This window comes from Dermacentor albipictus, chromosome 1, assembly GCF_038994185.2.
Source record: "Dermacentor albipictus isolate Rhodes 1998 colony chromosome 1, USDA_Dalb.pri_finalv2, whole genome shotgun sequence".
NCBI lineage: Eukaryota > Metazoa > Arthropoda > Arachnida > Ixodida > Ixodidae > Dermacentor > Dermacentor albipictus.
In genome coordinates, this window is record NC_091821.1 from 155,125,062 (window position 1) to 155,151,804 (window position 26,743).

The following is a 26,743-nucleotide window of genomic DNA, read 5'->3' on the forward strand; positions in this document are numbered from 1 at the left end:
TAGTTGCATTCCACGTCTTCTCAAGTCCAATGCAGAGTCAATTTATTGAATGTTGTACCCGCCGTGGTGGTGTAGTGGCTATGGCGTTGCGCCACTAAGCCCGAGGCCGCGGGATCGAATCTCGGCCGCGCTTGCCGCATTTCGATGGGGGGTGAAATGCAAAAACGCCTGTGTACCGTGCATTGGGTGCCCATTAAAGAACCACAGATGGTCCAAATTTATTCCGAGGCCCCCGCTACGGCGGACCTCATAATCAAATCGTCGTTTTTGCACGTGAAACCCCAGAATTTTTTTTATTGAATGTTGTAGAGTTTTGTGAACAAATGCCCATGTTCATGACTCGTTTCAGTTCCTGAATGTGTTTCCGGTTTAAGTGAAACGCACTCAAGAAATGGTATTTTAATTAGCGCATCATAATCGTGGGAGCTTTTCACATTTCACAAAGGAGCATTGCTGAAAACATTCAATACCGATAGCCTTTGAGAAATGAAATAAAAAATAAATAAAAGCAACAGAAGCATGAGGGACATGTCATGCCTTGCTAGTGTTTGTACTTTATCCCCATATGCCTTCTATTTTACTTTGCTTCTCATTTCCATGGTGACTGCCCTGCGTTGTAACAAGCAATTAATTCTAAAAAAGATCCTTTTCACCCATCGTCACTGTCTTGAGCAGCACAGTGTGGCTATTGTAATGGGCACACACTACTTTAAATGTACTCACTATACTGACTTGTGACACATTCACATCAGTGACAGACTCGAACTCATAATATTTATACTTACTCATTCCTTTTTCATCTTGCATGTAGGCACAAGTTACGAAGAAGTTGAAGCAAGCTCTTATGTTGCCAATGGCAGCACTCATTGCTATCACTTAGAGCACTGGTGGTTTGGAGCTGTGTGGTGTAGCCCAACATGCATATGTGTCGTTCCACTGTTGTACATCACTGCTGCCAGGTTCACTGCACAGGTCAAGATACAGTGAACCAAACAGCAGTCCTTTTGTTGGCAGCTATCTATTATTGCTCTTGCACCTTTTGTGCCTTCCTTTGGAATGAGATTGCAGGTTAAGTAGGTCAATTCAGTTTTAGTTCTAAATCCTCTATGAGGACTATAGCAAGGGCATGCACAATGTGACAGTGATGGTAAGAAAACCTCATTATTAAGAAAAATATGACCTGTTGAATTCATATTCAAATTGTGAGGGAGAAGAAAAAGCTTGGTGTGATCTACTTGCTAAGCCATGAGAAAAATGCAAATGTTGCCCAGAAAGGTTATGATGTGTATAAGCATAAGCTTAGAATTATTTTGGTTTTGGTATGGAAGAGAGCAAGGATCCTCTGCATCACTTGTCTGGTAACTTGACAAGTGTGCTCTGATATTGTCCTTGCTCTCTTGGGCATGTATATGCATGCAAAGGTGAAACTAAGTTTCAGCTGTTCTATAATTGTAGTTAAAATAATTCAGTGATTGTAGATATTGTAATATTTAACTACAGGAGCTTTTGCAATGCACATCATTCAATTAGTCTGCCCTAGATATGCTGAAAATGAAGTGTGTAGGTGAAAGACATCGCAATAAACTGTCAGGTGTTTCACCCATAGCGAGTGGAATGTTGCTGGGTTCTTGGAAAATGCAAGCATTTGTACATACGTATTGTCTTACATACAGCCTGTCCGCTGTCGCTTTAGTGGCGATACCTAGTGTACATACATTATTGCAGAAGAACCTTAGTTCTATCAGAATTTGTTTGCTACTGGGAACCTAAGTTACTTCACTCTATTGTACTCCATTGGTTAATATGCTGTTCTTCATGCTGTGGTTGATGGAACGTTTCAAATTCTCCATGCCCTGCTGGAGAAAAATCTGTTAGCTTTGGATATGCCACTAGTTACTAGTTTATTTTCAAGCAAAGCTTGTATTGCCTCACTTGTGTAAGCATTAGTGTTGGTGTTGCCGTACGAAAAAACTCAAGCTGCGTGAAAATAAAAATTGCTTGTCGGGCTGTGGATTCGAGCCACCGACCTCCGGGTTGCAAGACCACTACGTTGATTCAGCCACTGTCAGTTCATCATACGCGCCCTTTAAAGCATGGTTTTATATGCATGAAGAAGTAGACGCAGCGCAAGGTGCGAGCCAATCACAGGCGTCCCCTCCCTCCTGGGGAGGGAAAGGGTGTGATCGCGGGCTCACTCCCCTTGTGTGCCTGCCAGTTCAGGCCCAGCAGTCAGATAGAGAGGTTGCGTTTGGTCCATTCTGCCGAAGAGCAGACTGTTGAAGGAATGGGAGCGGGCCACGTGTCGTGAATGTGGCCGAAAAAGAGGTGCCGTTTAATGAACACTGCGAGGAACTCGCTTGAGAAAGGGCTCATTGTTGACGTGCCGACTTCGCCTTGAGGAAGCGCGAAGCTGAGGCATTATGACAACAAAGAGCTGCGGATCCCAAGCTTCACTTGGACCCCTCTTCATGGTAGTGGAAGGGCGGTCAATTTTTTTTGATGATCAGCATTTTCAAGTTTTTCCGGACTAGGGTTATTCAAACCTGCCAGCATACTGAAATCAATTTCTTTGTGTGAGCATGCCCATGATTTGTGGTTTTAAATATTAGACGCAAGCTTTATCTGTTTTGTTTAGGGCACTGAACGAACTTTCAAGTAGCTTAGCATTTTCAATCTACGTGCTTCTTTATATGTACAGTGTGTTGTGACTGTACTGGATAAAATGGGTGCTGCAACATCACTCGGCCTTTTTCTGTGTCCGAGTTTCTGATATCTCATCTTACTCGTGACATCAGCATGTGCATCAACCATCATCACGTATGGAAGCCAGTATTGGAGGGGTTGTTTGATTCATTGAGCAGAACACAATCACCGGCTTGTTAGCTTCTCCACTGATGTAATGCACACAGGAGTAATATTTATTCAAACTTCTATCTAAATATGGCTACTTATGCCCACTGCACGTGCCTTCGTATCCCTTCTGGTACTGCTAATTGCCCTACCTCTATCAATTTAGTGGGAGGGAAAAAAGATATATATAAGTAGTTACTCTTGACTGGTCAAGTATTGTGTGCTGCACTGGACCTGGGAAAATGCTTTGTAAATGATGAAACAAAAGAAACCGTGAAAGGAAAGGTTCCAATGGTTCATCATTTGCTGTTGTCATAGGTCAGCAGACTCGCGAGTTGACTCACTTGAACTTGGACACAAAGGAGTCTGAGCACGTACTAGTGATTGTTGAGTGAGCTCAAGTGGGTGTGAGGCTAAGTGAATCAGAAAAGGTGCGATTCTGGGTGTGAAAGCCCCATGAGTGTTAGAATGGGCATGAGCGAAGTCTATGAGTTAATAGCCTTTATTTAGCTTAGGGTAGCTTAGGGAAATCGGAGCTTTAGCTCTGATTTCCCGATCCAAGTACCTGTAAAATGCTTTTATGAGACAACCGCTGAGCCATTGTGAATGAAATTTGTTGCATTAAAGAAAGTTAATTTCTAGTGACTGTAGAAAATAAAATTTTAAAATAAGACATGGAATTTTTCACAGAAACTGCCAAAAACGATTAAGTTATAAACGTAAACCTAAGAAAAAAGCTTACAAATCCATAACTCTGCACCAAGAACAGATATTGCAGTTCTCTGAACTGCATTTAAAGTGGACACATTTGATATATAAATATACAGCTTATGTGAAATTACGATGTTTACAAGGGTTTTGAAGTCCCACACACAAATTAGTGGTATTTTTCAGATGAGTATATAGTATATAAATTTTGTCCTCTTTAGATTATTATTAGGTGTAGTTTACAGAATTATATCTATTTTTATTGCTAAGTTAGCGTTGTAAACATTGTGGTTATATAAAATTTTACAATTTTGAACAATATATATTTCAAAATTAATGGCCTAAATGAAAAATAGGCTTCCTAGTCGCTAGATTTAGATTTTTTTTTTATTTGATATAGTGGTTGCTGAAAAATTGTTCACATGTACTTAGATAGGAGCCCCTAGCTAAAGTTTCCTCTTAGGCTGAGTTCAAGTGTGCTCTCAGTAAAAATATATTTTGTGGACAATTTTTCGGAATATTATTTTGCTGACCTGTCTTATCTAATCGATAAAGACAACTTTGTATGCTGTTATTACTGTGCTACTAAAATCAAACTAATGATACTATTGTTGCAGCGCGACTATCGTCTCCAGAGCTGGCAAAAAAGACGAGGGCTCAGGTGCAGGTAGCACTTGAATAGACCACGCTAGCACGCTCTGCGTATTCTATTCTCGTGCGACCTGCATGCGAGTCCTTGACTTCTTCGCCTGCTTTGGAGGTGATAGTCATGCAGCTACACCATCATGTGGTGTTGTTGTATGTTTGTGTTGTTAATATTCATTTTAAAGGCTGAGATCATAACTTTGTTTTGCCTTACAATCAAGTCTTGTCTAGCCTGTGAGGCTATAGATGTGTTACCCGCCGTGGTGGCATAACGGGTTTGGCAGTGCGCTGCTAAGCCTGAGCTCGCAGGATCAAATCCTGGCTGTGGCAGCAACATTTTGATGGGGTTGAAATGCAAAAACACCCGTATAGCGTGAATTGGGTGAACATTAAAGAACCCCATGTGGTCTAAATTAATCTGGAGTCCCCAACTATGGTGTATGGTGGGCCTCATAATCATATTGTGGTTTTGGCATGTAAAACCCCATAATTTCATTTTAATTTTTAATAGCTGTGTCTATACATCAAGAAGTCTTGCACTATGACATGGAATGCAGTTAATGTGCGCAATGTTCCACACTAGGACATTTATTATTTCACCAGTGCAATCCATACAATAATGGGCTGTCCCAAGGAGTCCATTGCAGGAACTCTTGTAACTGCAGCTCACCATGGTAGCATGTTATGCTTGAAGGTTGGAATTGTTCTTTTGAGTCTGTAAAACTTACAAAAATTCAAACATGTCATGGTTTATGTTTGTGTGTTTTTCTTCTTGCTTGTGTGTATGGACACGCTAGGCAAAAATATTTTTTTTATTTTTTAGGCCTAATTTATTTACTTGTCTCGAGTACCGAAAGCACATTCATGCTCTTGTGGCGTAGTGTAGTAATTGCGACATTGCCAGTTCTTTGGTCACATTATTATTGTTGGGCACAGATTGACTTGCCTGCACTGTGTTTGCAGGTGTCCTACTCGTCACGGAGTGACCTCTCAGTGGTAGATGCCTTTTGGGAACTCAATGATCCCAACCCAGATGTGCACAGCCTCTTCGTTGAATTTAATAAGGCCTTCTTCTTTGGAAAGCTGAACGGGGTTGAAGTGCGCTGGAGCCCACGCATGACCTTGTGAGCATACATCTTTATATGCTGATGCATTTTTAATCTTTATACAAAGCACTCTAGAGCATGCATCTCGCAATGCATTTAGCGTAAATGAACCTTTTGTTCTGTCCCTAGCTGATAGTATCCATGGCAGTATTAGTTTTTGATTATAATCCAATTGAGTGAAATATTATTTTAAAGTAGTAAGAGAATTACTTTAAAATATTGGCCAGGAGGTTGACAAGCGGTTGAATATTGGCCAGGAGGTTAACAACGTGCTGAAATTGCTTTGCAGCCGAGACACAAGTTTACATATTTATCTGTTGCGTAGGCAAGGTAACTTGGCATAAGGATCCGAAAGGTGCATGCTGCAGGGCAGCACTGAACTGTATTCATTTGGGCAAAACCTTTCGCACTTGTTTGTAATCAGTCTTGTTGCTCTCTTTGTACAGATAAGCCTTACTACTTTGTTACCATGGCAAATGGCTAGCAAAATGTGCCAATGGCAGAACCGATCTATTAGCATTGAGGCAATGTAGCAATGCGCAGTATTGGCCGCCACAGAGTTGCGTCATGTACAGTGAAACCTCATTAAACCGTAGTTGGCCAGAGCTCGGAAAAAGTACGTACTAAACGGTAGTACTGTTTAACCGAAATAGCATGAGATCGCCCACTTACCTGTCGAGGACGGAACACGGAGAGAGTATGATGAAAGGGGAAAAAACATGCGGAATTTATTCACTTTGCGCGACAAAAGTTATTTTCGTTTGATGCCGCGGTGGCCTGGCACGACGACAGTGGCCTCAAACTTACAGAAGCTGTGTGCGAGATTTTCAGCCAGCCCCTTCTTGGCAAACACTCGCATGGCAGATTCCTCGTTGGTGTTATGTATTCTCCGTGCACGTGCGCAGTAGTGCTGCAGAAGTCCCGGCCACCCTGTCGAAGCTACTACACCGGGTGCTGTTCTCGTCGCGACTATTGCATTCATGAAGCTGATGTAACGCGCAGCTTCTGCCGCTGTCGGGCCTGAATCGCCCGTGCTGTCGCTTTCCCTGTCATCCTCATCACTGTTGCTAGTCGACACTTCGGCAACAACAGAGGCAACGATGGCGAAAAGTCGAACCTCGTAGCTGACATCTCTTTGCGGTCGCAGCAGCGCTGCCAAGCAAATTCTTCGCATTACAAATGCCACACACAGCAGTCAACAGCAGATCCCTGTCGCGTGCCAGCGTCGAATTCCTCGTGTCACGTTCGACAGCATGGATGATGGCTCATTTTTCTTCTATGCTGAGCACCCGGCGCCTTTTTTTCCCGAGCTTCGGCATGACGCGAGTCCTCGTTTGCACGACGCCGCAACGCTCTCTGGCGCGGCGGCCAAATAATGTTGATGTTGATGTGGCTTCACGCGCAAACGCACAGGGCGCTTGGAGGCCGTTGTTCCGATCTGTGAGGCTTGTTGTTCTGCCGGGCTGCCCGATGGAGACGATGCACCGCCGTGTTTACACGACGAAAAGTGGAAACGCTACGTTTTAACCGATGCGTACGCAATAAGCTGGTACAGTTTATGCGGATACAGAACACGTTATATTCAGTGGCCGCTGAGTCGGGGATTTGACTTTACTACTTTTAAAACAAAACTACTGTTTAAGCGGGTACGGTTTAACAAGGTTTTACTGTATTAGGAATGTATGCAGGCGAGCTCCTCTCTTATGCTTCCCTCTGGAAGGGACCACTGCCTTTTCGGGGCAGCTGCCCTGCCATCTGCCAGCCATCTAATTAGCTCGGATGGTAGAGTGGCTGCCCCGGAAAGGCGGTGGTCCCAGGTTCGAGTCCCGGGCCAGGACGAATTTTCTTCAACTGCGAGGCTTTTCTTTCGAGGAAACCATATGGGTTTCCTTTGTAGCAATTGCTAAGATTGGGTGGGTGTCTTATTCTCCCTTTATTAATTACTTCTCTCCACCTTGTGGGTTTCTGCTGAACTATTACACCAATTCTTGAAGTCACGTGTCACTACGATCAACATCACAGCAGTATGATGTACGTAGGCGCACTTGTGTGGTATACGTCAACTCTTTGGCAATAAGCGCGGTGCCCGCAAGGAGAAGGGCAACGGCGTTTAGCAATGTAATGCTTAGCAGACATGATCGTTAGTGAGCATTGTATGCATGGCGCTTGTCAAATCAAAATTGCCAAATCTGGTGCGGGGCCCTTTAAAGAAACACGCTGAAAGGTACAATTATAAAACCTACAGTGTTTGGTCGTCAGCGTTCTGACAACCAAACATTGTAGACTTAAAATCGTATCTTGCACCACGGTTTTTAAATATTTTGTTATTGAACAACTTGGCTAACATTAGCTGGGAAACCCTATATGTTCAGACAAAATTGTCTGAACATACATAAAGAGATTTTTTTTTTTTTGATGAAGGTTGGCTCATACCCAGTATCACAAATTGGTTCAATGGTTGGTTTCGAACCGTGTTCTCTCGGCACAGCAGCCCAATGCTCTACCCATTAGACCATGGACTACCCAGTGACACAAGTTGTCGGGAAAACGGTTTGAGACGCGCACACACACACTTGAAAATATGTGAAGTATCTTAAGAATGGTAACCTTATTAAAGTTTAACAAATGCCAGCTGTAAGGAGCAAAAACATATTAAAGAATCCTCAACCAGAAATCTCCAGTACCTTCCGCAGGAGAAGCAGAAAGGTGCTAAAGGCATGTTCAGGTAAAGTATGACGACAACTATACCGGCTGGTCCACTCTCAAGGTGAACAAGCGAGCGCGTGGTTGCACTCGGAGGTGCAGCCAACACGGCTATGCGTTGCAGCAAACCTGCACAGGTGCAGCAATTCCTAGAGCTTAGGGCTTCGTGGCGTCTTCTACACTGTTCATCCATGTTCTACACTGCCCGGCCTGCATTTCATTTAGGCGAACTTTGCTTGCACGAGCATGTCAGCCTGTTTACAAAACCAGGCATCACATGCAGACAGCCGGCAGATTCCACACCCTGTGCCTAATGAACTGCATCGACACCAGGAAACTATTCTTTCTTGATGCAGAAGGATTTGGCTTCTTTTGCTAACTGCTTGGGATAACGAGAAGGGCCACACTGTTTTTACCTGGCCCAAATAGTTAGTTGCATTGACGCAGTTACTTGGGCTAAAGGGGATGAAACCTCTGGCCTTTTATGTGAAGCACACAAATGCAAGCTTGCCTTCCCTGCAACAGCAATATGCTACTGAAGGTGAAGGTCTGTTCATAGTAATGCAGGTTTGGTGCAGTCAGAATGGAGCCACGCCTCCAGGCGTCTTTACACCTGCTCTAATTTTCTCCACTGTATGGGCGCACTGGTTGTGTAGGTGCTCTGCAGAGCACAGCCACACGCTCGCATTTTCATCTTAAGAGTGGACAAGCCTGTACAGTGGCACACCTTTTGAGATGGCACGCTGAATGCTAGTAGTATGCTGGTTGCAGAATAAGGAAAGAGGCGCATCTGGATTCTGACCATTTTTTATGCATTGAAAAATATTTATTTAAAGCCTCATGTTGCTGCCTCAATATTTAACATCGCTAAATGGAGAGGCTAGATGAACTGTGACCATTGTCATGATCTATTCGTGCAGTGTCTTAGTCTTTAGAATTAATAGTTACCTGTATGGTTGTTGCCATCTAGCTAAGCTGTTATTTATTTTAACAGCGAGAGCTGGATCACATCAGATCTTTGAGTAATATCTTTAGCATTTCGTACATTGCCATCTTTTTGCTTGTCTGCCTTATTTAAGGAAATGTGCCTTGCTGCTCAGATAGGTTCTGATTTTTTTTTTTTGCCATTCAGTTACTATTAATATATAGCCTTCCCATGCAAAGTTCTTGAATTTTCTTTTAATTATTTCAGGTCTTAATCTATTTGTAAATAAGAACCCGTATGAGGCAGCTAGTATAGTCTACTTCTGTTAATTCTATCCTGACAAGACCAACGAAATTGATCTAATTTATCTGGTAGGTTGAATGGACCAAGATGCAGAAAATATGTCAAAACACACCGGTCATTCATTTGGCATTATTTGCTTGATTCTAACCTGCCCCAGAATCAAATGCAAACTCGCTTACTATGCGTCCAAAGTAAAAAAAACTAATGAAGAGGTAACATTAAAACTCCTAAACAAAGTAGAAATTTAATGAAACCCGATTTTTTCAGAAAAAAAAAAAAACCATGGGCAAGGGTCTAATATGTCCTGGTGTTAACAACGCAAAACATAGACGGGACATGAGATGAGAAGACGCCACCACAACCGCTGACTTTCAAACCAGAAGTGCTGCCTAATACGTGTTGCATAGCAGCAGCCGGTTTTCTAAAATAAGCTTCACTGCAATACAGCTGTGTTATGCGGCAACGCATATGAACGCTGCGAATGCAGTTGCTGGCTCAATAGAAGAAAAAAGGGGCATTTCAGAATCGGTTAAAGGCCGTAATAAGACATTGTGAGCTGCTGTTATTGCTTCATAATCTTCCTAGGGCAGGCCGAAAATAGGCACTTTTGACCGGAAATTTTTCTGACATGCGTTCAAAGTATTCACAGTTCCCTAAACTCTGCCGAGACAGACACTGCCAGTAAGGGGGTTGTGCATGCTGACTGACGAAGACAGAATTATTTGGCGAAGATCAATTTTAGGATCGAAATAATGAAACTTGGGCCCATAGAAATGCATGGGCACCGGCCGGGACCTTCAGTCAGGATCAAATTAACCACAAGATCGAATCAGCTGCAGTTGAATTAACGGAAGTTTATTGTACTGTTACATACCACTAACTCCAAGAGAAATATTTTTCTTTCGATGTTTGGAATGAACTTAAGTGGAATTTTAACCCACTTGCATCTACTGGGTGAAATTTGTTATCAAGTGTGCCTATGTTTCTAATGACTGCATGTGCCATGGAAAATCAGTTCTGCAGAAATCTGCAAGGTGGAGGAAGTTTCATGAAAATGACAAATTGGCATGCACCTGGATTGTAGCACAAAGCTTGTAGCTTTGCTTGTAGGAATGGCACATATATTTGTACCAACTCCTACATTGACTGATGGCCTGACAGGTGAATTCTGTATGTGCCTCAGATGTGCTGGGCTGTGTTGCTATGAAGGAAAAGGTGGCCTATGTTCTGTGCGCCTCAGTGAACCACTTTTGAAGTTGCGGCCAAGGAAGGACCTTGTGGAAACCCTGCTTGTAAGTATCTTTAGCTGCTATTTTTTTTTTTCTAAAGCAGGGCATGCTTGCTGTGAAAAATTCTCTTTATATTTTGTTTGTTCAGGGAACTGTGTACACAAATGAGGTTTGTGTACAAATTTTAGCCTTAGTTGCTTTTGCACAAAAGAAAGTATATCAAAGTTTTAATGTTTCTGATTGGTAGAAAGAATTTAAAAAAAAAATTGCTGGCCACCTTGTCGACAATGAGTTCTGATTGCCTTCTAGTTAATAGCTAAACAAGTCGAGTTACTTGCATGCTGGAATGAAAGGAAACAAAACGCCATGTACTGTTTTATGCTTCGGGCTCATAGCTGTACATAGGAATAAAAACCGAAGCCGCTGGTTGGCACAACACTATTTCAGCTTACTGAGCTGTTTGGTAATGTGCTACGTAAGCATGCAATTTTTTAGCTGCAAACACGCCTCTCTTAAACATAAGGCTTTGCAATAAAGAGTGGCTTGTTTATAAAGCGCAACATTTGATAACAAATTTTTACAAAGACAAACACCAAACTGACGTGTTCTCAGAATGTCTAGGTAGGCACCACTATAAAGGAGTATCAGCACAAAAACATTTTCTTGCTTTTCATTTTATTAGGTAGCTGTGAACTCCATAATTCAGGTATTTTGATACCAGGCATTGGTTCCTCGAACATCATGTATTGATGCCACCAGTTCAAGTACAGCATGGCTTCAAGCTTCAAACGGGCCCCATGGTTGCAATACAGAAATAGGAGGCAGTGGTCATGTGGTATCGCAACTGCTCACATATATGTCTTAGGCCAATGCAGTGTCCACAGGGCGCATTATATTTATGTCATTGAAACCCGGGCATGTGCTGCCAAAACGATGTTTTTTTTTTTCCCCCTTTTTAACCAATGGCTTCTTTGCATTCAACATGGGATAAGCCTAGTCCTCTGCTGTAGCTTCTCTGGAAATGCCAAGTGGCCTATCGCCTTCTCTCCTCTATTATCTCGTTAGGTTCTCAACGCAGTCACGGTGTGGCCTTTGACTAATGCACTGGGTTGGCCGACTCATGGTTTTTGTTGCCGTGTGTCCACCACCACTGATTGTTCTGATATAACTAGTCGGCCTGTTTCAGTATTGATGACTTGCTGTACTTAACATGCATTTCATTGTTACTACAGCGCCAAAAACCAAGACAAAGGACAGACAGGTGCGAGTCTCTTTGTTTGGTCATGATTTTCAGCTCTGTTGTAATTACATCCAGTTCTCCTAAGCACATTTTAAACTTATGGCAATAAAAAGTGCTGTAATTTATTATTTGTTGCACTATTAAGGAATTGAGGATTCAAACCATGATTAAGAAATAATTAAAAGTTTTGTATCATTATTTCTTTGAACCATTGACTTCACTCCATCATGCACTCTTCCGTGCATTGGTACTGCAGCCTGGCCCTCCTAATGACACACATCTTTGATTACCCCGGTTTGGATTACAGCATTAATGGGCAGATATGTGCAGGCAAGTAAAACACAATTGAATGTTAGCATTCAGTGTAAGGGCAAGGAGCAGTTGAAGTGAAAGTGTAGGAGGAAGAGAGAGAGAGAGAAAAAACATTTATTCGGACCACCGAGGTGGTTGCTCTTGAGGTCGAGTGGGTGGGGTCCTCATTCCAGGACTCCACTGGCCGTGGCTGCTCGACATACTTGCTGGACGAGAGCTTCTTGTCCCGCCAGGGCATCACCAGTCTGGCCTTTTGCGAAGCCATAACCGCGTCCGACAGCTCAGCGAAGGTGTTGTGGATCCCGAGGGCCGCTAACTTCTCGTTTGAGGTGGTGACAGGGAGACCCAGGGCGCGTTTTGTACGTGCCTCTGATGATGGCATCGACTTGTTCTTGGTCGCGTTTGTTTAGCGAGTGATAGTGATACGGCATGCTATACGTTATTCTGCTGATCACCAGAGCCTGGACGAGGCGAATCGTGTCCTCTTCTCGCATGCCCTTGCGGCTTCTTGTAATTCGTTTTATAATCCGCGAGATCTGGTTGGTGGCCGACCTTAGGGTTTGGATGGTGTGGGAGGCTTTCAGGTTCCTCTGGATCCAAAAACCCAGAATCCTAGTCTTATTGCCTTCCGTTATCTTCTGGCCCTCAAGATAGAGGTCGATAGGGCCGGGGGACTTGTAGATTCCTCCTCCGTGCACCCGGATCACCTCGGACTTTTCGGGCGCACAACGCATCCCGCTCGCTGCCGCAAATCTCTCCACGGCCGTCGCGGCCTCTTGAAGGGTCGCCTCTTTTTGCGCTAGAGAGCCCTTGGTGGCCCAGAGCGTGATGTCGTCTGCGTACAGGGCGTAACCTAGGTCGGGGATCTAGGAGGAAGAAAAAAGACAGGTGTTTGGTGGAGATCAGACCCACAGTCTTATTGCCTGCATGGGTAAGCTGTTGCAGTTGCCATTGACCTTTCCACTTCAACTTGTGTGTTAGGCAAGACCTGTCCTTGAAGCTGTTTCTGAGTACCATTCTTGATTGTGGCAGCAAAAGGGAAATCCTGCTACACTACAAATCTCCTGGGGAATATGATCAAAGACGGGAGCTAGCAACTGGCACAAATTGTCGCATTCTGCTGCTCGTGGCATCAGTAGGGACAAACAGATCAGTGACCTTTGCTATTCAGTGAAATATTATATGTATGTGATAATAGTATGAATAAGCCCATTTCATTAAGACTTTCTGTACAGTCAAGCAAATTTTATGCCTGTGTAATCTAAACAGTCATCCAATGGCTAGTCAGTGCCTGCTGCCAGCTGACATCAGGAGACAGCCAACTGGCAGCTCCAAAATGGATAAGGAGAACACTTCACATTGAAAAAGGGGAAGCTAAATTCATGTTCTGGAAATGGGTTTCATGCAACATGTAGAGCTACACAAAACTGGCAGAGATGTTCACAGCTCACGCTGTACCCGTGGAATTTGTTTATTCACCAAGTTTAAGAAACATTTCATGGACACTTCAAGATTTGCTTTGCTCTCCCTTTTCATTTATTGATTGTTGGTCTTTTGCTTAATGCATTTTTTTTTTATGTCTTGGTGATGTTGTTAGAAATAAGCAGCTGCCATAAGAAGTTTCATTGTTAACAGGTGTGTTTCCGGTGCATTGTAGGCTACCTGATCTCTGTTTATTTCTGCATTCTGATAATGAAGATTTTCTGTGTGAGCTGCTTGTTTGTGTTTCTGCCTTTGCAGCTAACCTTTACAATTTGTCTATTTCAGTCAGCTACAGTACTAGTGACAGTGCAACAAACAAGTTTCTGTTGCAGCATTCATGATGGTAGTACTATACTGTCCTGCACCTACTATACTCATGAACAGGCTTACAGGGAAAGATTTTCTTTTCAACAGGTGTAGTGGCGCCACACTGCTTGTGTGTGATGTGGGGTGTGCCCTAGATAGCGCAGTCCCATCTGAGGCTGTATATTGCTTATGCAGACTGTGACTAGATTGCACTCTCTGGGGCAAGATGTTGCACTGAGCAAAATTATATTTATATGCTAAATCATGCTGTACTGGTAGGCTCGACTCTCTGAACCATTCTTAGCATTTTCTCAATTGAAAAAGAAAGTCAAGCTCACCTATGTGAATTTTGTGCTTAAATCATAATGTTTATGACGTCATTGTGGCGTTTTGAATTTCATAGCATTTTTTTGCAATTTAAGTCATTTATACTTGTCAAGAGAAATGTTTCAAATAAGTTACCAGATTGAGCCTTGGTGTATTTTTGAATGCAATGGAGTGCTGTCTTTACAAAAAGCAATTAGCTAGCTTTAATATAGTGTCAAAGTCTACGACATCAAGGCACCTGTTTAGGAGTGTTTTCTAACATACCAAGGCCCTTCTCGCACTAAGATTAATAGATTTGCAAGTCAATGAATGTGATCTGCCAGCGCCCCTTTAAACAGATCAGTTTATACTACTTTATACCAGTTTATTCTTACTTGATAAGTTACATATAATGTGTTTTTTTTTTTCTGTTCTAGCATGAAATGATTCATGCCTACCTCTTTGTGACCCACAACAACAAGGTCTGTCTTCACTTCAGTTTTTTTCCTTCGTTATTTTATGCATTAGTGATATGCACTGAAGAAAAATTGACATTGCTAAACCCTTTGCTTTTCTCTGTTCAGTGCTTGATTGCCTTCATATGCACATGGGCCCCTACTGCAAAGGGTTCAATTAATGCATGCTGCTGTGTCTCAGTATTTCCGGTACTTCAGGTTTTATGTGCACCATGCACAATGCATGTCACTATTTCTGATGTCAAAGCCATAGCTAATTCACGTTTAGTGCTGTTTTATTTGCTGTCTTAAGGGGGGTTTTTTTTTTTCAGTGTTATATTAGTGATCTAGCCTTTTGTATACATATTTACCAGTGTACCTTGCCTTTCCTGCTTGTGCCACAAGGCCTGCACCATGATGTAAATAAAAAATGTGCCTGGGTGCGATAATCTGGGTGCTCCATGTTGCATTAGTGGGAAGGAATTGATTTGTTCATGGGATGTTTCAAGTCCAACTACTGTGTATTGTGACAAATTTCTGCATTCTTGTGGTGTCAGTGGACCTGGAAATATTTAAGCCATTTATGGAATGGAGTTCACCAATAAGGGAATCTTAAGACATGTCTTTGTCCACTCAAAATTTGCCACAGATTCCTCCAGCAACATCACCTAGATGCTTCAATAATTGTAGTCTAATGAGTTGTTGAGGTTTAGGCTAACATGTTCAGTACTGTACCTTTAAATGGCAAATCAACAATATTGTTGACCTGGCTAAAGGCTTCTGCAAAAATAAGACATATTCAAATTTAGCCTTGGCTTCTAAATTTATCTTTATTTAGTTGCCTTCCCAACAATGGCGTTAAAAAATATCATTAGTAAGCTCCAGCTGCCCAGCAAATGCTCTGTTGACTAAATGTATTCGCTTTGTCATTCTCCTGTTGTATGTGGTGCAAAATAGTTTTTGCAGTGACAGACATGGACATAGAAAGGAGGGTACAGGACACACGAAGCACTTTGTGTGTCCTCTGCCCCCTTTTCCATGTCCATGCCTGTCTGTGCAAAAGCTATTTCACAATACATAACCAACTCGCCCAAGTCGCTACTCTGACTGTGCGTGGTGGTCATATTTTTCACACGGTAAAAAATTTCATTTTTTTAAGCAAGCTCTCACATTGCCCTTGTCAAGATGTTCTGGCTGTTCATAATCCTGTAGACAGTGCATGATGATACTTAAGAAAATGGTTGATCTCCCGGTTAAAGCTTTAACCCCTAAGGGCTCACTTTCTTCGAACTAATGGTACCATATTGACTCGATCTTTTTTATGACGCAAAACGTTTCGGTAACTTGTTTAAAATATGCAAAACTAACTCTAAAAACATATGGCAAAAGTAATTACTATTTGTTATTATAAATTGAGAACTGCACTCCTTGAGATCCATGAAAAAATAGGTTCATTTGAACAGCAGTACTGCACTAAATTAGTACCACTGGTGTGGTACTGCTCAAAACACAGCACTCAGCGTAGGAGTTTCTTGCACCATCTATACCAGATCCTTGTTTCTTTGCAAATGTTCTTTCCGTTGCTGTCTCTTTTGAGGTAACTGATGACACAATGGCACGTCGATTCTGTCTCCTCTGTAGGAGGGATAAATGATGGGAAGCGATGCTCAGTGAGCCCCTTCACGTTCAAAGGACATCGTGGCCACCCTTTTTTTTCTTGGCACTGGCATTTTCCGAATACTTTTTGGTAATTTCGTCACATAGTTGCAGGTGGTATTTCAATTGTAATTCTCTACCTCCTATTTCTGTTAAAAGACAAAGAAATTATGTGTCAACTTTATCCAACAAGTGTTTAAATATCTTCTTGCATGAAACTTCTTTTTCGTTTGCGAGCCACCAAGTAGCTGGACAACATCCAGTCTGCCCTGTTGGCTTCACCCATCGTATGGTTGTGTCCATGATTACATCAGGCTTCATTGTTTGTTTTCCGATTTTGTTAAAGATTGGCACTGTTTTCACACTGTTGACAGTCAACAAAACAGTGACCAGCTTTTTGTCTCTCCATTGTATTGCCAAAACATTTGCCCCTTTGAGGCAAGCATTTTGTCTTTGTTGAGGTTGTTCTTGACAAAACCAGGGGGAAGGCCTTTACGCATTACCCTTGCCATTCCATAGATATTAAGGTCTGGGCATGGATAAGAGTTGTCTGTAGCCTTTGTCCAGGAGAGGTTCCGTAGACTTCAATACAAGTCTTATTACCTTCCGTTGGCTATGACGAAATTTCGGCAAGTCTGTGCCTCTTCTGTATATATTACCGAGTTTCAAATATAGCTGCTTTGTGACTCACAGAGTAAGAAAGATTTGAGGCCAACTCTTGCTCTCTTTAAAAACATGAACTGCTTCCAACTGGGCCATTCTTTGAAAAGCAAGAAGCTCTCGTCAACCCTGATGTTGTGCTCAGGCTCATACAGTGTGCGGTATTTGTTCACAAGATGCTGGTACAGTGACCAGATTGCCTGGAGCTGAGGTTGAGGGTGTCGTTCCAAGTTCTGGATGTTGCTTCTGTCAACAAAGTGCAGAATTCTCATAATGAGCTGGAACTGTTTCCCAGGCATTGTTTCTCCAAATACGTACTGGAGTTTCAGTCAGGCGGTTTTTTGACCAGTACAGCCTTTTGTTTGGCTTCCCTACAATGCCTTGAAGTATGAAGAGTCCAAAACAGACATACAATTCGTCACATGTAACTGGAAGCCATTTTTGGAAATGGGAATGCTTGCCCAGCTTCCTGGACTTCGAAAACTGAGATTGACAACGGTTTGTCTCAGCTACAATATTATCATTGAGTTGATATGTGAAGTAAGCCTCAAAAAGCTCTAGCGGCTGTGGGGGAGAGCTTACTGCGAAAGTCAGTCCCGGTGAACCTTTGAATTCGAAACGTGGAGGTATCGCCGGCACATTGGTAAGGTCTATGCAACACCATTCATGGGAGTTGCGGGGCTGTCTCATCACCACTTTTTTCGTCTTCAGACTCACTGATGTCTAAAGTGTCACCACTGTCTTCTGTGCTTGAAGAATGGAACACAGTCGACATCCTCGTCACTTTCGCTGTCATCATCAGACGGATTGAAATCTACGGCACGGATGCCATGCTTGTTTGAAAGTTCAGAAAAATCTAGCAAGAAGAGGGCGAACTCAGCTCAGACAGAATATCTGCTGCCATCTAGTGTGAAAAAAATTCAAATAAAAGCGACGAAAACAAAACCGCTGTTGTCATCTATGTAGTAAACGAAAAAAATGCCCTTTGGCGGCCTTAGCTCGTCAAAAGTCATTCAGAAAGCGGTGAAATACACGAGACCAGCTCGTCATAAGCCAAAAAATATTGATCGCTAGTGATGAGTTGAGATCGTCAAAAGCTCTGAAGAGGTTAATGAGGCAGGCTTCTTGCGCTGTGTACCAGACGTGCTGGGCAAAGTATGTCATTTGCCCTCCCCCTCCCCCCCCCCCCCCGCTTCCCACTTTTGGAAGCGAGCACTTTTGGCTGCACGCTGGAAAGTCGGAAAAAAACTACAGCCGAAGCTAAATTTTCTTTCTTAATAGAGCGAGCACATAAGTAATGCTTTTATTTACTACGCATCCTCTGCTTGGACGGCGAGGATTGTCTTTTGTGCTTTCTTGGAACTCCCTGTAGCGGACGACGCGCAAAATTGGCCATACACACTCGCATTGCGGAGAACGCTGATGCTGGGCAGTTACCGCCCTAACAAATGTCAGCTTGTGCAACTTGCATCATGCCCCGGTTTTTGGGGCCGCTATTTCGTATTCAAAAACACAATCAGCTTGGTACATTCAACCTGCGAGTGAGGGCGATGTCCGGAGATAGTATTACAGTCAGCCACACCCAATGACTGGTGTGCCTTACAGCATGAAATTGTTGGTTTATCAAATGCTGGAACTATTTCATTTCGGTCTAGAGGTAGCCTATGTAGCGTTGCAGTCGCAGTGTATTAACACCATCAACAATCTAATCAAACTTCTTACAGGTACAGCTGTCTAATATCACTGTGAAATCATGGCTTATCGTAGATATGCTAGTGCAAATGACCTTGGTCGAACACGCAGAGCAATTTTAATACCAATGGAACACTGACTTAAGTTTTTTTCTAAAGGAATCTGTCACTTCTGATTTTGACGATTTCATTTTCAGGCTGTTTTTACATAAGACTTGCACTATTACTTGTTTCCCGGCAGGAGAAAAAGATTGCAGATATTCCGTATTTTGAAAAATGATGGCGACTTTTTGGTGACGTGTACCAAAAATTTGCACTGTGTAGGTTGCTTATGGGCTCTGAAAACAGTTACTGATAGTCACTTTCTCCCAATTCCTACGTGTTATACATGGCATTTAGTTGTTTTGCCCCGCTATCCTAGGTAGAATATGCGGGGCACAGTGTTTATATTTATTCGAAGTACGAAGCAGTGTTCTGAGTGACGAGCGATATATGTTTATTCTTTGTAGGTTCATTGCATCCTTTGTAGAAAGTTACTCATTGAAACGTTCCAGAGTGTCATACTGCCGCAAATCTAAATGTTTCCGAGACTCCTAAAACAACAGCACAAGAGACGGTTGACATTCTGTGAAAATAGAGATCATTTTAAATGCAATGCGTTGCAATATGTTCTGTCCTGCTTTAAATGGAAGTGTTGCCGATAATTACTAAATCCCCATTTTCCCATGCGTTTTTGTGCGTCATACGGGATTCGTAGTTTGTTTCTTTGGTGTCCACGGTGAGCTAAACAAGGCATCTTGTTTAGATATGAGGGGAAAATTAGGGACATGGTATGGCCAATGTGTAGGCAATGTTCCAAATAGGTGGGTTAAATACGCATTTTCCAGTATAATACTTATGCAAGTGGTCCATAGTGTTATTGGTCTGTTTTACGAGCAGCGTAAAACTTAGACGGCTGCGCTGACATAATTACAACTACAACTGAGGTAAAATTTTGCGAACATAAAGGGAACAATACGCCAAGTTTATGTGCGATGGTAAAGGTGTGTTGATCAAATACAGCGTTAAAAAATTGTGAGCAAATGTTCAAAACTACCACGCTGCTGCTATTAGCTAGCGTTTGACATATTTTGTACTTTGAAGGAATAGGCAGCATTTTAAGTAGGTATTAACGTTTCTGGCTTATTTAGAAGCGTTGAGAATAATTATTTAACCCTCACTGTTTTCTTTTTTTACTTTTCGTGCATGACATATTAGTGTCGCCTGGATACCCTCACTAAAATAAAAGGTACAGATTTGTTTTGTTTGGTGACTTTAAGGACAAGTTAATGGGTGAAGTGTAGGTGAAGTTCAATATACATGGGCTTTCGCTATAAATTATGTTTGCAAGCACTAGAGTATTATGAGCATGTCTAACGAGCACGAGAGAACTAAGCCCGCTGCCCTGGCAGTACTATAAAAGCAACCAACACCAAATTTGGTGTTGGTTGCTTGGTGGTACGCTATGGAAGCTCTCTTGGCAAAGTATGGCTGGATCAAACACAGCCTTAATAAAAAAATAATTCTTATTCAAGTGTTATAGCATGTGATATGGCCGCTATCAGCTATGTTTCCCGTTTCCCGACATAGCTGTAGTTTACAACAGGTTTATATTTTGTGGAAAGTGGATGGGGGGCATGGTAACTGCAATGTGCAAAAAAATTTTTACGTTCCTGGTCCAGTTAAAAACATTGCAAATAATTACTGATAGGAAAAAAATAGGAAATTTCTTTCCCTGTTTTCAGGCGTCATAACATGTTCTGTCTGGGTTTCAGCGATATCCTCGGTGAACTAAACAAGACATATTGTTTATAATAGGCGAAAATCAAGGGCGCGTTATAGGCAATATGTAGGTAAACTTCAGATAGGGTACTAATTATGGCATTTGCAGTAAATTACACATGCAGGCTTTTCGGAGTTTTATGAATGTGTTTTGCTAACAGAGAATTTATCCTGCTGCCCTGGTAGAACTGTGAACTCAACCGACATCAAATCTAGCGGAAATAGAGCTGGGGGGCGGGGGGGGGGGGGGGCAAAACATGGTGGATGCGATATGTTTCCTCATTTGCTGTATTCACTAAATATAATGGGCCAAAGTGGCCCATGTTGAGTGTGCTGGCTTTAACACCACGCTGACTCGTTCCGGTTTGTTAATGTGGCTTGTTAACATTTACTCCCTTTCAAAAGAAAAGGCAACGGTTGCCACAAATCAGGGAAGGTTTATCTGGGTTTTTTATTGTGAACGTGTTTTCTGCTTTTCTGCAAACTCGACATTACTTGTGGTGCTTGAATAAATTTATTGCGTGTTCTTTGCAGTTAGTATTTAAAAGGGGTTTAATCACCGTTAGCTGGCTAGCGGCAGTTTTAGAAATGGACGGCTCATGTCCGCTTGACTGATCGCGGGCACAGGTTCACGCATGCCATGACTGAATTCCCGGCACATGCAGCACTGACTTTGTGGGGGTTCTCACACCCGCTCTTGGGACACAGGAACGACAACACAGTAGTGCAAACAATCACAAGGGCATTTATTGCACCTTTCATAGATCAGTGCCTGCTAGCCGAGTGGTTATCCACAAGGCATGGTGATGGGCATGCGACAAATCTAGAAGTCCTACTCACCGCGACCGGATAACGACCGAATATGTTCGCCCCATGCTCGATCCCAACGCCTGGTTATTCGCATGTACGGTCACGTGAACGGTGGCGCGTTCGAAGGCGGCCCCGCGAGACGGTCTCGCAGAGGCATGGATCGGCGCACGCGCAGCACGTCCACGCTGCTCGCCGGCCCGCCGCCAAAGAGAGAGAGCTTTCTCTTTTTCGCTCCCAAGTAACCCCACCGGAGGCGGCGTTAGCAGCGCAACACTCGCGCCATCTCTCGTACTGCTTCTCAACCATACAGACTGCTGCGGGCATCACGCAGTCTACGCGGCGAAGCCGGATTGCAGGGAAAGGGAGCTATGCGGGAAAAACATATCAGGGGACGCGCGAGAGTCGTGCATCCCCACATCCCCCCAACCTTAAATCACTACATATTCTGGCGAAACATATCACACGGTCTAACATCAACGCGTGTTTCGCGAACAAGGTAGTACATGCAACAGTTGCCGCGCTGAGGAAATGTCCACACGCTGTCCATAGCATGCGAGCCGACATTGTCCTTGGGTACACCACTGGCGTCCGCCGGTCACAGCAGCAGCTCTGCAGACTCGACGGTGCGATTCCAGGCCAGCACTCCGAAAACGGCGACGCAGTAGTCGGCACGAGTAAGCGTCGTTTGCACCGACGCGCCCTGCGGGCGAGCCGCGGTAGCTGTCGGTGATCGCCAGCTCTTTTCTCCGCCGCTAAAGTCGCTGTGCCGAACTCGCCACAGCATCACCATTGCCCGGGGTGGCTCAATCGGAGTCCGGGGCAGCAGCGCAGACGATGTGCAGGTGACAGCAAACCAGGGGTGACTCCAATCACGCTGCGTACACTCAATACACTCGGCAAGCACTAAAGTAGTGCAAGGAAGAGGAATTGTGCATGCGCATCGCCCACGTGGTACGATGTTCAACTCGGCTAGCAAAAGATCGGGCAGCTACTCAGATGCTAAGTTCACGTGAACGAAGCTCGCTTCCTTGAGTCGAACGAGTAATTTCAATTCGTGCGAGGCTAACTAGAATGAGGGAAGCAAAGTGCAACACCTCAACGCCACGGTCCACCAGGTTGTGTCTTTCCACGTGCGACAGGCAGCTTCGTAAAGCCTTAGGCTTAAAGCGTCGCTACCCTGTCAACAACCGGCATCCAAAAACAACACCCAAAATGGGCGCAAAACAGGCAGCCGCGAGGAGACGTCAGCTCTGTTAGGTGGTCCTACTCCGCTCGGTGCACACAGCATCCGAGTTGACGTCGCCCACCGTCCCAGACGGCGTCGGAGCGCCCGGTGCCAGGCCACAATACCAGTCAGTCCTTAGTGGCACCCGTGGCCCGCGGCCACCCAGCTCCCAGAGCCGCGACTTCATCAGAGTCAAAGAGATAGAAGAAGCTATTTACATAAGAAATTCGGACCACCCACGAGGCTTCCATACTCACTCGCTTCAGGCTTGCGAATGATCGGCAGGCGCTAAGCCTCGCTCTCCCAGGATGCAGACCACATGGCTCTCGTACCGACGAATGTCATTTAAAAAAAACACTTGCGAAAAGGCTTAGCATGTTGACATGTTCAAACACACTACAGCCACCGTCGCCTCGCTCAAGAAAGCCCGCCGCCAACGCTAGCGATCGAAATCCACGCTAGCCCTACACTTTGGTTCAAACAAAGGTCTCGAACGAAGCAAAACTGTTAAACCTATCGTCCGATGCCCCAAGAGTCCCACGTTGGGCAGCAAGATGTGGGGCTTCTCACACCCGCTCTTGGGACGCCGGACACCTGCCGCCAGGACGAAAGCACCTGCTGCAACCCGTGAGTGATCTCGTTTGTCTGACTCACCCAGGCAACGAGGCAAGCCTATTTACTACTATTACTGAGAGGACGTCCCTCTGCGAGTGTTCGTTATTGATAATAGCAGTAAACATTATTACCGTTGACGTCGCTGCTTGCCTTAGTCATTCGAACCCGGCGTAGCCGTGATTCCCGCGCTATGGGTTGGGAGTACCACGAAGCGACTGTGTGGGGCTAGATCCGGAGCTCGCCTTCAGCCCTAGCCGCACGCAGAGTGGAACCCCCCCACTTCTGCTGACGATGCTCCTCAATGGCTACAGCAGGCACATGAAGTAGGGCCACATTCTTGAGGTTGCCGCTAAGTGGGCAGACCCTCTCGTGTGCCGACTGAATGGAGGCAGTGCTTTCAGACCTGGGGCTGTGCAGGGAAGCTTGGTGCTTAAGGAGTGCAGCCACACTCACAGGCGTTCTTCCCATGCCTGGTAGCGGAAAATATCCACCTCACAGACATATACTTGGAGTGTATGCATTTGGTACCTATTTTTAAAATGGCTTGCTGCACCCTCACTGATGTAGGTTACATGACAGTAGGTGGGTGCTTTTTCATCTAACGCATCGTGCATTCTACCTAGGGCATAGCAGGCGTGCGCTTTGTCGTGATGCATGTGGTCGCTTCGGACAACAAAGCTGTATGTTGCTTTCCTTGTCATGGTGACACAGGTAAAAATGGAGATTTGTTTCTCGTGCCAATGGTACGATTGTGTTTCATTTAAGAGAAACAAAGTCAAATTTTCTGCAAAATCAAAATGCAGAACAATGCTTCCATACTGCTCGCACTTCTTTGCCTAATGAACAGCCGCGGCTTGAGTGCAGTGTATGTATTCATGAGGAATCAATTTGGTCACCCATTTGCTGAGCTCTTTCACAAAAAGGGTCAAAGACAACGCCTTCTTGATCAAGTCACTGCTTTCCCAAACAGCAAATGTGACCTCGTCCTCGTCAACCATTCCCAGACTGGCTAAAGTGAGGCTTTCACTCCATCGGCAGCATTCGCATTCGCCTAACATACCATCTGTGGTAGGGGAGCCGCAAAGGCACAATACTTGCATGCCTTCTAATGAGATTTCCATGCCAGTTACGTTCTCAAGTGCAAAGGCGGAAAAGTTGGCATTAGCGCAATAAATGCAAATGCAAACCTCTTGTTGTGGTGCGAGCAGCACCCATTTTGGACGCAGACTGTAAAACTTTGACAGGGCGATGTCACTTTCAGGGTGAGCTGCTTTGAACGTCTGGAACGTCTCGCGGGTAGAACATGTCACAAACCGTTTTGAGACATACTCTGTCTGGCCGTTCGTGATGACTGACACATTGTCCTTCTTGTTCGGGCTCTGCCGAGAGCACCCAAGTTCGTCCTTGGTGAAGTAGTCACGCGCAGCTTCTACATCCAATGTGCTTAACCTTGACCTCTTGTATGGACCGAAATCTGACCACATTCCGTGCTTCTCCTGCCGATTTCGGGCCTTTCTAAGCATATACGTTGTGACAGCTGGAATTGCCTCTTGAACGCATTTGTGTTCAACTTTTGGTGGCACGATGGTTCAGAGACGGAGCTGCTCTTGATAGGACCTTGAAGTCTCGTGCGCTTGTTTAAAGCTATTCAACTAGCCAGCACGTGCACAACATTCTGTTACAGACAATTCAGGTGTACTGACGCTTCCGTATGCAGCACTCAATGTTGAGCATATCTTCATCTCCACAATGCTTTCAATCTCAGCCCATTTTCTCTTTCCATCAGATTGTCTGCTTTGTTTGTGAATGGAATATGGTGGCTTCAATGGTGAAACATCAGAAGGAAGATGCACGTACCTGTTCAATTCGTAATTTGCTTCATCGCAGGTGCCACTAGATGAAAACGGGATTTCCTTGAGGTGCATAAGCAGTGCTGGCAGACCTCGTCGGTGTCACGAGTATCCTTGCCCTCTGGCAGTAGCTTTCGCAAGCAGGCAACATCCAAAAAGTTTATGCAACGAAATTTTTTTTCTTCGCAATCTTTTTGTGAATGTGTAAATAATCGGCACAGAATACTTGGACCAAGCTATGAGCCACATGCATTGTGTTTAACGAACAACTATACCAAGTCGAAATGTTTATACTAAACAGCACTGCACTAGTTCTGTCACTTTTGCTGCGCTGCTGTTGTAACTGAGCCTCCAGAATTTTTCACGGTTTGAAGTTTTATGAACAAAATCGCCTAAAGCTTTTCTCTGTGAAATTGTCTGCTCGTTATCGAAGGACATTGTCCATCTGGCGCCACCAGTGACTTCTGATGTTCTCAGCGTGGGAAAGAGTGTCAGCGAGGTGCTGACAAAACATCATAAATTAGGCAACTTCGGCATCATTTGCCTCAGTAATGCCACATTGCACTTTTTCGGACAGCTGAAATGCAGAGGTGAAGGTCGAGGTAAGACAGGAAGATGTTAGCTGTTAGGGATGAGGGAAACATGTGATAACGGGAAACGAAATAAACAGCTCGGGAAATGACTCTTATAAGTTTTTAAAAAGGCACAGTGTAAGTCGCACGCGGTGGTGCCAAAGAAGGTTACAGTATCCATTGCATTTGGGGGATGGGGAGCAGGCAGTAAAGTAGCACCTCCATAATGGCGCACCTGCCGATTATGGAAGCACTCCGTCGCTTACGCATTAGCCTGCCTTGGTGCCACTTACAGGTGATCTACTGTGTGCACAAGGCAGGGTTTGGCAAAGTCAGCCACAACATGCACTCAAGATGTCTCGTATGCTGTTCACAAGCCAATAATGGAGGCGTAAGTGCGATGCCCACAGAGGTTGTAGGCTGCAAACTCAGTATGTGTTAGCACTTTAGAAGGTGGCAGCGACCCACCCCCGCACACGCTAGACACAGATAAAATCTGACAGTAAAATTTTGTTGAAAACAAGCTGCCAGCGCAAAGTTCTGAAGCAGCAAAGAAATTAGAACTAGATTTGCATACAATGCAAACTGATTGACAACCAGCAAAGGTACTGAAGCTAGCAAGCTCAACAGGGGCCACTTTGGCTCATCATATTTTGTGAATAAAGCAAATGAGGAAACATATGGGCAAAACAATGCGGGCGAAACACCCACGTTTTGCCCGACATAAGCGGACTTCCATCTAACATTTTTTCTGAAATTGGAACTCGGGTTTTCTTAATTTTTTTTTAAGTGAGCTATTTTGTAAAAACTTTTTTATTTGACTATTGTTTTCTTGTGTTTCATGTAGGAATATAATATTTTGCAAAAATGTTGCAAAAAGAGCGTTCTATGTTTGACACTTCTTTGAAGTTTCTGTGTGAAATAGAAAATGCACCAAGACGCATCAAGGTTGCAAAATTTTTCTGGTCTAGGCCATGTTTGGAATTTTTAAAATTTTTTTTTCGTTTGTGGACAGCATAAAAAAATGCATGGAACTAATTTACTGAGAAGCGTATGAAAATTAGCAGAAAAGTTTTTTGACACACTGCTTTAGCTTGCATTTAATTCGGCCGTGAAATTGGAAATTATTGGGGAAGCAATAGAAGGATGCTCGCGCCCCCACCTTCAAGTATTTTTTTGGCTTGCTGGGAACGCTTTTCAGGAATAAAATTTTTGGTTCCGTGCAGTTTGAATGTTCCTATATGACATAAGAAAACCAGACAGAACAAAAATA

General features: G+C 43.9%; 1 protein-coding gene across 2 annotated transcripts in view; it reads left to right on the forward strand.

The window, feature by feature from the left end:
* mh (maternal haploid) overlaps positions 1 to 26,743 on the forward strand; it is a 35,255-nt gene that overhangs the window by 1,123 nt on the left and 7,389 nt on the right. For both annotated transcript variants that reach the window (XM_070527946.1, XM_070527937.1), the window contains exons 2-4: positions 5,167 to 5,327; positions 10,424 to 10,532; positions 14,553 to 14,597. In XM_070527946.1, the coding sequence (XP_070384047.1) occupies positions 5,167 to 5,327; positions 10,424 to 10,532; positions 14,553 to 14,597 (315 nt within the window). The remainder of the gene's footprint in view (positions 1 to 5,166; positions 5,328 to 10,423; positions 10,533 to 14,552; positions 14,598 to 26,743) is intronic.